Below are 12,838 nucleotides of genomic sequence, written 5' to 3' on the forward strand. Positions count from 1 at the left end.
ATGTGAACAAGAGAGTTTTCACAGGACTCTATGCAAGCCTGCAAAAAAGCACACCCTTCCTGCTTTCCTGGGAATTAAGAGAGTAAATAGAGCCACTAGTCAAATGCACCTGATCAGGTGATCATGAGTAAGCATGAGCACCTCTATAAAATAAAAATGTTGGCAGGTTGCTGCTCTGAAGCATTCAGGTGTGTGTTAACAAGGTGCCATAATCTTTTCAGCAGTGGATGTTCTAACAAATTCACCCAAAGGTCAGACCATGTAGAGCTACACCTAAGCCCTGAGTTAGCATGTTAAATGTTAAAGTTCACGACGGTCTGTTAGAAAAAGCCTGAGTAAGTGTGGCTTGTATGAAGAAAGCCTCTTCTTTCTAAAAAGAACATGGGCAGCATGGCTTAAGATTTGCAAAACTGCAAGAATAATACACTTGTATTCAGTGTTGGGAAGGTTACTTTTAAAATGTATTCCATTACAGAATACATTTTGGGACATGTATTCTGTAACGTATTCCGTTATGTTACTCAATGAGAGTAACATATTCTGAATACTTTGGATTACTTAATATATTATCATGCTGTTTACAACTACATGAATGTACTATTGCTGTGATTTATTACTGTTACTGAAGGTCCGCGGCTCCGAACCGTAGTAAAGGGACCTCTGGCTAATACGGTGGGTTCTGTGTCGGGCTCGTAGCCGAAAACTAGCTTTACTTTGTTGTCTGGGTCAACTTTGCTAGCGAGAGACAGAGAGAGGCGTTGAAAGGCTGCTCCAACGGAGCTTATTGTTTTTGGAGGAAAACACGAACACGGTGTACAGTCGTGTCTTAATAGCTTACTTACAACTGGGCTCGTCAGGCACTCTTCTTGGCTGCAGTGGTTATTATTATATTTACATGCTTCCAGCTCCCGTTTTTGCTCGATGACAGCTCGTACTTTTCCTTTTTCTCCCTCCCTCGCTCACAGACACATAACGTGTATGGCAGTCCATTCTCCCTGCAGCACGGACTACACTGCCTATGATGCTACATTCTTTAGAGCTATACCTGTAGCATTCTGCCTATTAGCTTAGCATAACAACAACAAAAAGGCGCTCTCTCACCCAGGAAACACGCAGAGAGAGCGTCACCCTGTAACCATGACAACCGTAACGCTGCCGCCTGGGACAACAGAACGTAGCTGTCAAACAAAACCCAAACAGTCCTGACCCGCCACAATATGAAACAGGGAAGTACCGCCGTGTAATCCATTTATTTCAACAAAGTAACTGTATTCTAAATACCACCCTTTTAAACGGTAACTGTAATGGAATACAGTTACTCATATTTTGTATTTTAAATAAGTAATGGCGGTACATGTATTCCGTTACTCCCCAACACTGCTTGTATTGTACCAACTGTGAAGCATGGTGGTGGTGTGGCGATGATTTGGGCTTGTTCCTCAGCCATGGGACCTGGACAACTTGCAGTCATTGAATTGACCATGAACTCCTGTGTGTACCAAAGTGTCCTAGAGTCAGAGGTGAGGTCATCTGTCTGACAGTTAAAGCTTGGCCGAAATGGGATCATCCAATTTGGACAATGATCCCAAGCACAGCAGCAAATCTATAAGAAAGTGACTAAAAAAGAAAATCAACATGTTGCAGTGGCCCATGTTCCAGACCTCAACTCGATTGAAAACCTGTGGAGGGTTATATATAAATGCATGAGCTGCAGTAACATTATAAAGCAAAGTGGGCCAAAATTCGTCCACAACAACATTAGAGACTGATAAAGTCATACAGAAAACTATTACTTGACGTTATTGCTACTAAGTGTGGTTCTAGAAGGTACTGAATCATGGGTATACTCAATTTTCCACAGGACTCTCAGGTAAATCTTTCAGTTATTTAAGTGAAAAGCAGATTTATTTTCTTGCATTGTCACATTTTCCATGTCTGGGGTGCGTCAGATGTGTATTAATAGTACTTCATGCTATTTTTATTATAAACACACAATAGATTTCAATCACCAAAAGATGAGATACAGCAAGTTAACACATATTGTCCCGCACTGTATGGTGGACGATTATAGAAGCTGCTGACAGCTGCAGAGAGGCCACTGCTCACCAGAGCCCAGACGCCTCGGGCACTCAGTCTCATAGACGCAAATGGATTCAGTGTGGCAGCACCTCCGAGAACGGGCTGCATTTTCTCCTTAAAATGTATTTATGCTTTGTAAGAGGTTCTTTTGAATCTGTTATGAGAATCTGGAGAAGGTGCAAATGAGATGACGATAAACACGACCCGCCGTTTTCTTATTGTGGCATCACTGATGTGACAAATGTTTGTGCTGTGTGAATCAGATCAATGTAAACACAGTTTATTTGTAATAAAAGTCCTTCAGAGATGTTAAAGCTGATCCTAAAATGAAACGCACATGAGGACAATTTTAGCTTCGGATGCATAAGAGCTCATAAAATCCAGCTAATGAACCATTTGAATCGTCATACTTTGATACACATTTTTCTGTCTATATACATTTTTCACACCTACACCTAAAAGAAAATCCAGAACCAGACACAACGGACTCATATTTGATCAGCAGTAGCAGCTGAACATATTTGGTATGACTCAGATATGTAAAGATCCATTTAGTGTGCAGCGTATTCAGCTGTATCGTGCATTTGTTTTCTTCCAACGGTCCAAAGTAAGCATCCATATCCCAAGTTCCAAAACCCCACTTACTGCTCTCTAGTGACCTGCGTCTCACCTGAGTTCAAAGGGCTTTGATCTCAGCTGCCCAAGTGAAGTGAACTAAGGGAGTAAACACTCCAGACTTTGAGTAAACACCTCCAAGTATGGATTTTAATGGATGGGAGCCGCTAGATGAGACCAAACACACTACAGTAGGTTTCTATACCCACCTCTGCAGAAGCTTCTTGCTGCTGCGGGAGATGCACACAGCTGAGGGCAGGGTGAAAAGCACCGATATATAACCTTCAAATATAAGCTGGACTCTATCAGGGACACACGGGCAGACGTGCACTAGGAGACGATGCATCATTAAAATACAAAAACCGCAAAAAAAAAAGAGCAGTCGCTTTAAATTAACCTCGTCTTTTGTCTCCACATCCTTGCCCTTGAATGGATCTGTTACCCGTGAGATAAAAAGAGGTTTGAATTTTAAATCGGCATAAACAAATAATAACTTCCAAAAAGTGCGTAACGCCATTACTTTCACATGCTGTATAAATCAGGTCCCCCTGTGAGATATTAGGCACCCAATGAGCCAAAATCCTTCAAGGTCAGCGCGTCCCTTCATATATGAAGCTACTGAGGCTGAATTCTTGACATAACTCACGCTGACACGGAGCACGCGTCGTGCCAAAAACATGTGAGATGATGAAAAAATTCCCACTCGTGTTAACAATGGAAAGCAAAGTAAAGACGACACCGCCATTTGTGTATTGCATTTTCTTTAGTACTTTACATATAACGGGAAAATACAAGGGTTTGCTTTCAAGAGAATACAGGAAATTTAACAGTGCTCTGTACATTACAATATTATAGTCAGTGTGGTGGTTACTTGGCACAGCCAACCGAGCCGTGCACGTTGTGCACATTTCACCATGGGCGGGGGGTGAGGGTGGGGATACAATTCAAAATCTTCATTTACATGTTATAAGCAGTCTAAGTTTCTATTAGCAGCTTGAAGAAGATACAAAATGAGCAATATCTACACTTTGCCAAAGCAGGAAGGGACTGGAGGATGTAAAAATCATAATAAAAATAACGTATTAAATACTGTGTGAGTACGTCAGCGAGGAGGGGAAGAAATGTGAAAACTGAAGCTGCTATTAGACACTTAATCTGTAAAGTCACCAGATCAGACTAACCAGGTTAACACTAATCACGAAAGAACCAGGCTTAGTTAGGAATTCTACATTCATCCTGAGAGACCGTCATTTGAAGTCAAAACTCAAACACACTGATTTTTCTCTCTAGTTCACAGGAAACATGTCGATGTCGTAGCTGAAGGAGGTCGGGCTTGGACCGTCGCGAACGTCGTCTCGTTTGTAGCCGATAACACCGATTTAAAAATGATTAAAACCAGAATTGGTCATTATTCTTTTCAACCACATGGAACACAGAGAGGGCATGCAGCAAATCAAACCCTTAAAGTCCCAATCCAGGATTTATGTAGATCAGCTGTGGGTCTATATACAAGTAATATACGGAAAAGTACAGTTTAGTGATGAGAAATTATCTCACGCCCACTTTCAGACAAGAATTAAAGGGACAGTTCACCCTAAACTAAACCTCTGGGTTGTAGTGATATTTAATCATCATTTTTGGGGGGATTTTCCCAGTTTTCTAGAAAAAAAAAAAAAGCTCTCATCACATAGATAATGACCTGATTACACAAAGCGATCCACAAACCTTGTGGTGCGCACTTTCATGTACAGCAGGAACTATCTTCTCTCCACCCAACTACACCCACCAACCATAACACTGTGCAGAAGAAAGCATCAATCTACCCATGACACGATGCACACCCTAGTGACAGAGTGACATGATGTAAACAACATAAATGGCGTCAAGCCTTCATTTACAGCTGAGCTGCAATGTTAACAAGCTGCACGCTTCGTTTTTCAGTGTTTGCAGACACTAGAAAGAAAATAGTTTAAAGAAGAAATCGCTCCAAGCGAGGTTTGTAGAGGTTTTTTTTTCGAAGAACTGGTTCATGATTTCTGAAACAGACGTTGCTGTTGAGGTTTTAACAACCTTGAGCGCCTCAAGACAAGAGCCATCTGGTTTCATTATATTCAAGAGAAGGAGAACAATACTCCTGCTTATATCTCTATAACTGGAAATACCACATATTGTATATTTTAAAATATGTTTTTGTATTTATTTTGCGGTGAACTGGCCCCTTGAAAGGATTAATCCAGCTGCTGGTAGGTAGTCACATTGAGTGTTGAAACATATGGTTTTCCAATGGGAAATTTTGTATTTGCTACGAGTGACCGTGTCTTCCGATTGTCAATCAGTGAAAAAGAATGCAAAATAAAAAAACCAAACAGATAAAGTATGTCTTTAATTCTATATTTTCATCTGAAGAAGCTGGTATTTGCATAACAGCTGCCACAGTGAGAGGAATTCTGGATTGGGTCTTTACCCAGACCCTTTCCAGGGTCTTAAAGGCAGGCAAAATGGCAACAAAATACATTTTGAGTGACAAATAGAGCCACAAAAAGAAGCATGTCCCATTCGTTTGCTTATTTGCAGGATCCAAATTAGACAGTTAACACAAAAGAAAACTCCAAGCCCTTAGATGCACACTACAGAAGTTAAGCAGAGTTACATGGAAAGCCATTTTTGAAATCTCGTGCTTGTCTCATTAGTCCTGAAAAGAACTTATTTTATGTGAGATCAGAGCTGGAATAACATCAACCTTTAAAGTCGTCTCTAGTTATTCTCTCTAAGTACTATAAAGCAGACAAGCCAACAGGGCAAGTGTAATTAAAAATACAGCCCTGCTCCCAGTTACTATGTATCTGTCTGCCTGGCGACGTTTTCAGTCTTCAGATATTTTACGCTTAACCCTCCAGAGCTTTCATTTTTTCTGCTTGAGCTTACCTGAAAGCCACGTCAGTAAACATTTAAAAGACAGCAATTAACACTTCTGCACAACAACGCTTAGGCTGTGTTGATTTCAACCGCTTTGATTTGTCAGTAAAGCCTGAGGTACATTTACATGATCTCACACCCGCATCCATATCATCCTCACAGCTGGAGTAACAGAAGCACATTTAGCATTTTCCCCCGCAAAAGCTACTACGCTGTGGCACTGTTCATATTTGAAGTAAATTTGTGACCTCTACGCACAAGTTCACCGGAATAGAGAATCGAAACGGGGCCCACATAAAGGTGTGTTTGAAAACAGTGTGACAGCATGGGATGGTCATGACTTAAATGATGGAAGGGAATCAATGATTTATTCCGTAACCTTCTTTAAGGATGGATGGCGTTTCCTGCAGAGTTTAGAGGATCTTGTGCTCAGTGAGAATGTTTCCATTAGAAGTTCGTCTTTTTATTATTTTTCCAAAAGGCTGGAGGGCCAGCCAAACTTGGGGAAGGGAAGTAAATCATCAAAAGATTAGAATCTATTACAAGTCTGATGCATAGCAAATCCCCTCGTTCGACAGTCAGATGTGATACCATTTATTAAAAATCTACAGTTCTGTTGTGACATTACCGAGGGGAACCTTCAGCCCACCACAAGACTATAAAATATTCAAGACTTCAACCAGCTTCCACTCGTATACCTTGGAGTAAGCAGCTTGTCAAATGTTCGAGCTGGAACTGGCTCCAGCTCGATGCAATATATACATATACTAGAGAGGAATGTCTGCATGTATGTAAGCCTGGCCTGGCCTGGCCTGGAATGGCATGGCATGCGTGTAATGCATGATAACATATTCAGTTTAGTTATGTGTATGAATGATTATATAATTACAATATAAACATTTACAAATTTGGAAAAAAAGTTGCTGATTGTGCCTCAAGATCCCCTTCCATGCAAAGACTGTTAGAGATCCTCGCAATGCACAAGCTCTTTGTATTTATTCCTCATGCTGGAGAGCAGTCGTAGTATTTTACATAGTAGCTCTTACTACACTGTCTCTAGCCGTCGTGAGAAAACAGGGTGTCCGCGCTGATATACGAGTGAACTGTGACCATTTTTTTTTTATTATAAGGCATTAAGATTTGTTCAGGACCATGAGGACTAGTAGTAGTAGGGCACTGCTTTTGACTACCTATGAAATGTAGAAAAATGTAAGGAATGAACATGAGTACAAATCATGAGTGTGCCGCACCAACAACAACTATGAAGAATGTTTTGCCGTTAAAAGAACGCTTTTCCTACTTTGGCGAAAAACAAAGAAACGAAAGAAAAAAATATGATTTTTTTTTTAAAACATAGCTTTCATAAGAGTCTTTGACAGTTATTTGCTCATCAAAGGCCTCTTTGTTTGGAATAGGTACAGTACTGCAGAGTCCCACCGAAGCACGACCGGTACCGTACCGCGACCGTACACCTGTCCGTATCAGGCTTTCATTGAAATCAGATCCTGAAAATAAAGAGAGCCGCAGCAGCTCTCCCGTCCGCCCATGGCTCGGCTTCCCAGTGAAACAGGTTTGCAATAGCCAAGATTTACAGATTTCTCTAGCAATCGAGATCCTCTGGTCAGGTCTTTGGCTTCCTCGCGTCCTCCTCTGTGTGAGCGTGTATGAGATTACATCACTGTGCAAACTAAAAGAAACTAACCAAAACAACAGTTGACCTTTTAGTCTGTGAAAAAAAATATCTTTCACTTAGGTGTAAAAGAGAAAAATAGAAAGGAACGTTCTTCTTAGAAAGCCGAGAGCGGGGCTCGGCGCTGCACCTCGTATCTCAGGCTATTTCTTTTATTCTGCGCATGTAATCGTGCAGTTCCTCTGGGTCTTGAAAGCCCATATCCTGGCAAACCCACTGAATGTCCTCTTCATCTGCTATCGGGATGGAGTTATAGGGCAGCTCCTCTGTGGGAAGGGTGGTAAAAGTGGTGAACTTGACTCGCTTGCGCTTAGAGGTGGGTGAACTGGCATCCTCGCCGTTCTCCTTTGTAGAGCCCCCAGAGCTGCCGTCGCCCCTTCCGTGTACCTGGCTTTGAACGCTAGTCTGGGAACTGCCACTGCTGTGGTGGTCCCCGTGGCAACAAGTCTGTACGCCCTCCAGAGGGTTAGTGGGACTTTCCACTTGCTGTGGTGACAGATCACACTGGGCCCTCAGCGGCTGGCCGTTTCCCAGGAACACCCAGTGGTGGGAGTGATCCATGTTGGCCTGACCCTCAGGTGGGATCCGCTTATGGCGGTATTTAAGCACAAAGACAATGCAGTTGATGAGAAAGACTAAAATGGCCAGGCAGAAGACTCCCAGTAAAGCGTACATGCCTATCTCAAGGTCAGTCATGTTGCGAGGCGAATGCACAAAGTCTTCCTCCTCCTCTTCTTCACCCTCCGTTGGTTCCTCTTGGATACTCATGGTAGGTAAATTGGTGTAATCAATGGGAACACTGGCAGGCTGCTCGTTAGATGTCTCATAAATTCGTCCACTAATGTTCGGATCGACGATCGGACGCCTGGTGACGGGTGCCAGCTCAATCTCCCCCTCCGTGGTCGCCTCTTCCTCAGAGTCCTCCTCGGGGCCAAAGCGGACCTTGACATAAACCGCAGCAGATGCGATGACGCTTTTGCGTTTGGTCTTCTGGCAGGCCTCACAGATGGTCATCTCCACACGCACCATCTCGCCAGATCCTTCTCCTTCTGCCACCACCACAGGCCAGCGTTGCTGAGGCTCCTGGGATACTGACGCAACTTTGTCATCCAATGTGGAGGCATTGAGGTTGTAGTCTTTGGGATCAAAGTAAGTCAGAGTGGCGGCTGTGTTGTCACTAAAAAGCATCCAGACAGACAAGCTGGCCTCCTGTCAGAGAAAAACAGAGAAATGCATTTTCAATTTCTAGAAATTAACTTTTCCTTGTTTCAGTATCAAAATGTCACTTGTGAAAATGCATCAACTGCCCTGATCACAAAAAAAGATCTGAAATCAAGATTTTTTTTTCCATTGAGAATGTAATTTGACTTGTGGTTCATGAGAAAAACAAAGAAAATTTATTCTAATTATTTCAATGCGATGAATATGTCAGGAGAAAGTAAGTCAAGAACATAAAAAACTGCACCAAAATCAATAAACAAGCTACACTTACTTTACATATTAAGAAACAGCTATGGTTATTCTTACACGTATTGTGTTTTTCCTTCTTTTGGGTAATATCTATACACACTAAGCAATGATGGATGCTTATATTAAATACACCCCAAGTTCAAATGTTGAGGTCAGTTTATGTCCCCACTTGTAGCCATTCGACAGATTTCAGACTGCTCTAAACACAAATTTTCAACTCCTGCATCTGTAAAGAATAGTTATCCCTAATATGGTCATATTAGTCATCAACTGTCAACACAGTACCCCACTCAGCCAATCAAAAGACAGCATCCTTAATGGGAGACGAGCTAAAACTGTGGAAGCACATTTCTGCCCAGCAGAGCCAAGTCAAAACTTTATTATCTCAAAATGTCCCTCAAAATATAAATGTACTTATTTATATATTTAGCAGTGGCAACACGCTTCTATATATAACAGCTTGTTACAGGCAGTGGATGGATTGAGGAGCTGCACCAACACCCAGTGTGAAATAAACAAGGTTTATTTTGAACATTTAAGTCCGACACGTAAACAAAATGTTGGGAATGGATGTAATGGATCCACTTAAAAAACTAAACTATAGATTTTTGTCCATCTCAAGCAGAAATAAATGTAAGATAATGATGCCATGTGTTAGTTTTACCAAATACAGAAAATCCATTTATTTTGTGTGAAGTACAGTATGTGCTCGAAAGCTTGCTTTTGTTAAATACTATTATGAGTAATAGCAGGATGACTCTTTATTTATGGGTTAATAACAGCGCTTATCAAGATGAGAGACGACTGATGGGCAAGGTGAAGCAAAGGTATAATTTTGATAAAACAATTACTCATTCTGTAGATGTTTATTCCTCACCAAAGAATATTTAAACAGTTCGGTTCCTGTTATTTCACGGCATTGATCGTGATTTGAATGCCTGTTCCCAACTGAGCCTTTGAAGTCCTGGACTTGCTCTAATTCCTAAATCTCCAGAGCATTTGTGAGCATCCGCAGTGCCCCTTGCTCAGTACAAGCCTCGACATGCACACAAAACGGCCTGCCTCTGATGTGCACACAAGCGAACCACTTGAGCACAGAGGAGGAAGGGGTGGCAGAGAAATGACTGTGTTGTCCTGAAGGCAACAACGCAGGTTTGTTCGGCAGCACAGACAGATGAGGCGCAAACAGCAGTGGTGTACGCTCCAAATGATGAGTCCGTCTCTTTGTGTTTGCTTCTTGTGTTGGTTTTATTTTTGTATTTTCTATCACTCTTCACTGTCTGCTCTCCCCTATAGAGAAATTGGATAAAAAGCCTGGGTGCCACTGCCAACACGGCAGTTACCTGACAACATTCATCTGCTGCAGAATAAACCACAACATTGGTGTCCATGTAATCAAGGATGCATTTGACAGTCCCTTTTGTTCACAGCTTGCCTAAACATCAGGAACCGACCATTAGGAAAAACTGACAGAGAGGGAAGATTTTGTTTGTAGGTGCAGAACAAATGCACAGAAGGAAAAAAGATGTTTTTGGTTTGAAAGAATGGAGGGAATCAAGTAGGGAAATATCAACCCTATGTTTGGTCCAAGCCTCTAACAGGTTGGTTTAGGGTCCTTTAATGTGCTATTCGGGTGTCATTCTACCTGTCTACATTTTCATTAACATTATTCACCTTTAAAAATTCATCATGCAGTCCTTAGTGGCTCAGACATAAACATAAACTGTGTAAACTAATATTTGTGTAATATATGCCTCCTATTCTACTTTAGGAAACTCTAAGAACCAAAAGCAAAAGCAGTCTGACAGCAAAGTACACTATTGGGGTGATACTATGGAATCTTTAAGGTAAAATGGGGCCTGATTATTCAAGACAGGATTTTGACACAATAATTTGAGACAGGATGTTGCTAATCCAAAGAGATATTGTGTAAATGAAAGTCCTACATATTTATATCATTTGCTTTCTGAAGGACATATTATGGTCAAAAATGACTCTTCACATAGCTACTGGACGACACGATAATGCTATCAAGACAAAGTATTGGGATAGACACCATCTTTATAAGATGGTCAAGTACAATAACCTAGCGGCCCCCAACCCGGACCTGGTCAACCCCCCGGTCTGTGGCCCGGGGGTTAGGGACCACTAGAGTTGAAGCTCCAGTGTGAAATTTATGGTTTTTATGGTTAACTCCGTTTCCCTGGGTCTTTTCCCGGGTTGTAGTTGTGCGTCTTATTTTGAAAGAGATATTTACAAGTTACCATAGTGACCAGAGAGGATTAAGGGGCAGAGAGGAGGATGTTACTCTCAATTTTGTTGGCGCATTTCAGGACGACGCTGCTAATAAAATTACACAATTACACAGTGAATTCGTGTTTATTATTATATTTACAAAATACCACAGTTTTTGTCTTGGTCGTATCATTTTATTTTGTTGTATTTATCCGTGACACTTTAAAGGCCGGTCCGTGAAAATATTGTCTGATGTTAAACCGGTCCATGGCGCAAAAAAAGGTTGGGGACCGCTGCGATTAACTCAGTTCTGTCTGAATTTAGAAGCAGGAAATTAGAGGTCATCCAAGTCTTTATGTCTTTAAGACATGCCTGTAGTTTAACTAGCTTATTTGTATCATCTGGCTTCATGAATAAATAAAGCTGGGTGTCATCTGCATAGCATATCATCTGCAATATGCAATGCAATACTATTAGTGTTTTCTAATAGTATTGCCCAAGCGATGCAATTACAATATAAAAAGTACTGGTCTCAGCACAGAACCCTGTGGAACTCCATGACTAACTTTGATGTTAGTCATGGAGATTCCCCCTTTACATGAACAAACTGAAGTCTATTAGATACAAACAATTCAAACCAGTGCAGTGCAATTCCTTTAAAACCAAAGTTATGTTCTAATCTCTGTAGTAAAATATTGTGGTGAACGCTGCACTGAGATCTAGCAAAACGATCATAGAGATGAGTCCACAGTCAGAGGTCATAAGAAGATCATTCATAACTGGTGCTGTTTCTGTGCTGTGCTGCACTCTAAACCCTGACTGAAACTCCTCAAATAAACCATTCCTTTGCAGATGATCACCCAGCTGTTTTAGAATTACTTTTTTCACGAATTTCTGAGATGAAAGTAAGTGAGCAGCTTGCCATGTTTAATTTGAAAAAACACCCCACTGTCAAAAATTCATGTCCTCTGTTCAACCTCAGTTCTCCTTTTCATGGATGCCTTTGCCCTTGATTGTAACAGCTAGGAGAATAACTACACTCATCACTTTAGTGGAGAAAGAATTTTAACGGTGTTTCTGTGTTTTCTCAGAACTGACATGTGGATATAGCAATAGTAAGCAAAACTCTTTCATCCGAACAACACGATATGAATAAAGCTACCAATATGGATGATAGTAAAGTAACATTCTCAAGCTTTTATTTTGTGGCATCTAGAAATATATATATGGATGTAAACGCAACACGAACATTGGATTATAAAATATGCATAAGCAGTGCAAATATTATTCCGTGATATTTGCATCAATTTAAGGTTGCAGAAGTGCGATGTGTACTTTTTCTCTACGCAGCAACAATGAGCAGATCATAGCAACAGGAGTGGTTTACAAAGATCCCTTAAACGCTGAAGTCTTTCAGTTCAAAGAGTATTGAACTTTGTCATGTGGAACAGAATAATGCAAAGAGACCTTGATTGTCCAACTCGCTCCATACATAGTTTATGTGTTTCATTCATTTCTGGAGTAATAGGGGACATTTAGAAAGTTTTCCTGTGAAACGGAATCAAATGGCTTGAAATAGCTCCAGCAGTCCTCTGAGAGGTTTGCCGGCAGAGGAATTGGCTGCCTTTTATGGCCCGGCCTTGGAGAGCACTTAGGACAATACATTACAATAATTAAATTTCAAGGTGGCCAAGAAGCGGAAAGCAAGAAAAATTGGAATTTAATGCTCGCTTCTCTCTCACTGATGCCTGATGTGGTTGTCGTTGCGTTTTTAGCAACTTGCAGGCCAGAGAAAGGGCAAAGCGGGAAAACGAGTCAGACGCACACATACAC

The 12,838-nt window shown here is 41.2% G+C and overlaps 1 protein-coding gene across 3 annotated transcripts in view; it reads right to left on the reverse strand.

The window, feature by feature from the left end:
* Positions 1-3,438: 3,438 nt before the first annotated feature.
* tmem132e (transmembrane protein 132E) overlaps positions 3,439-12,838 on the reverse strand; it is a 437,959-nt gene continuing 428,559 nt past the window's right edge. For all 3 annotated transcript variants that reach the window (XM_087847502.1, XM_087847503.1, XM_087847501.1), the window contains exon 9: positions 3,439-8,509. In XM_087847502.1, the coding sequence (XP_087703628.1) occupies positions 7,439-8,509 (1,071 nt within the window). In that variant the 3' untranslated portion in view covers positions 3,439-7,438. The remainder of the gene's footprint in view (positions 8,510-12,838) is intronic.

This window comes from Neolamprologus brichardi, chromosome 10 (genome assembly GCF_056152115.1).
Source record: "Neolamprologus brichardi isolate AB-2024 chromosome 10, ASM5615211v1, whole genome shotgun sequence".
NCBI classification, from domain to species: domain Eukaryota; kingdom Metazoa; phylum Chordata; class Actinopteri; order Cichliformes; family Cichlidae; genus Neolamprologus; species Neolamprologus brichardi.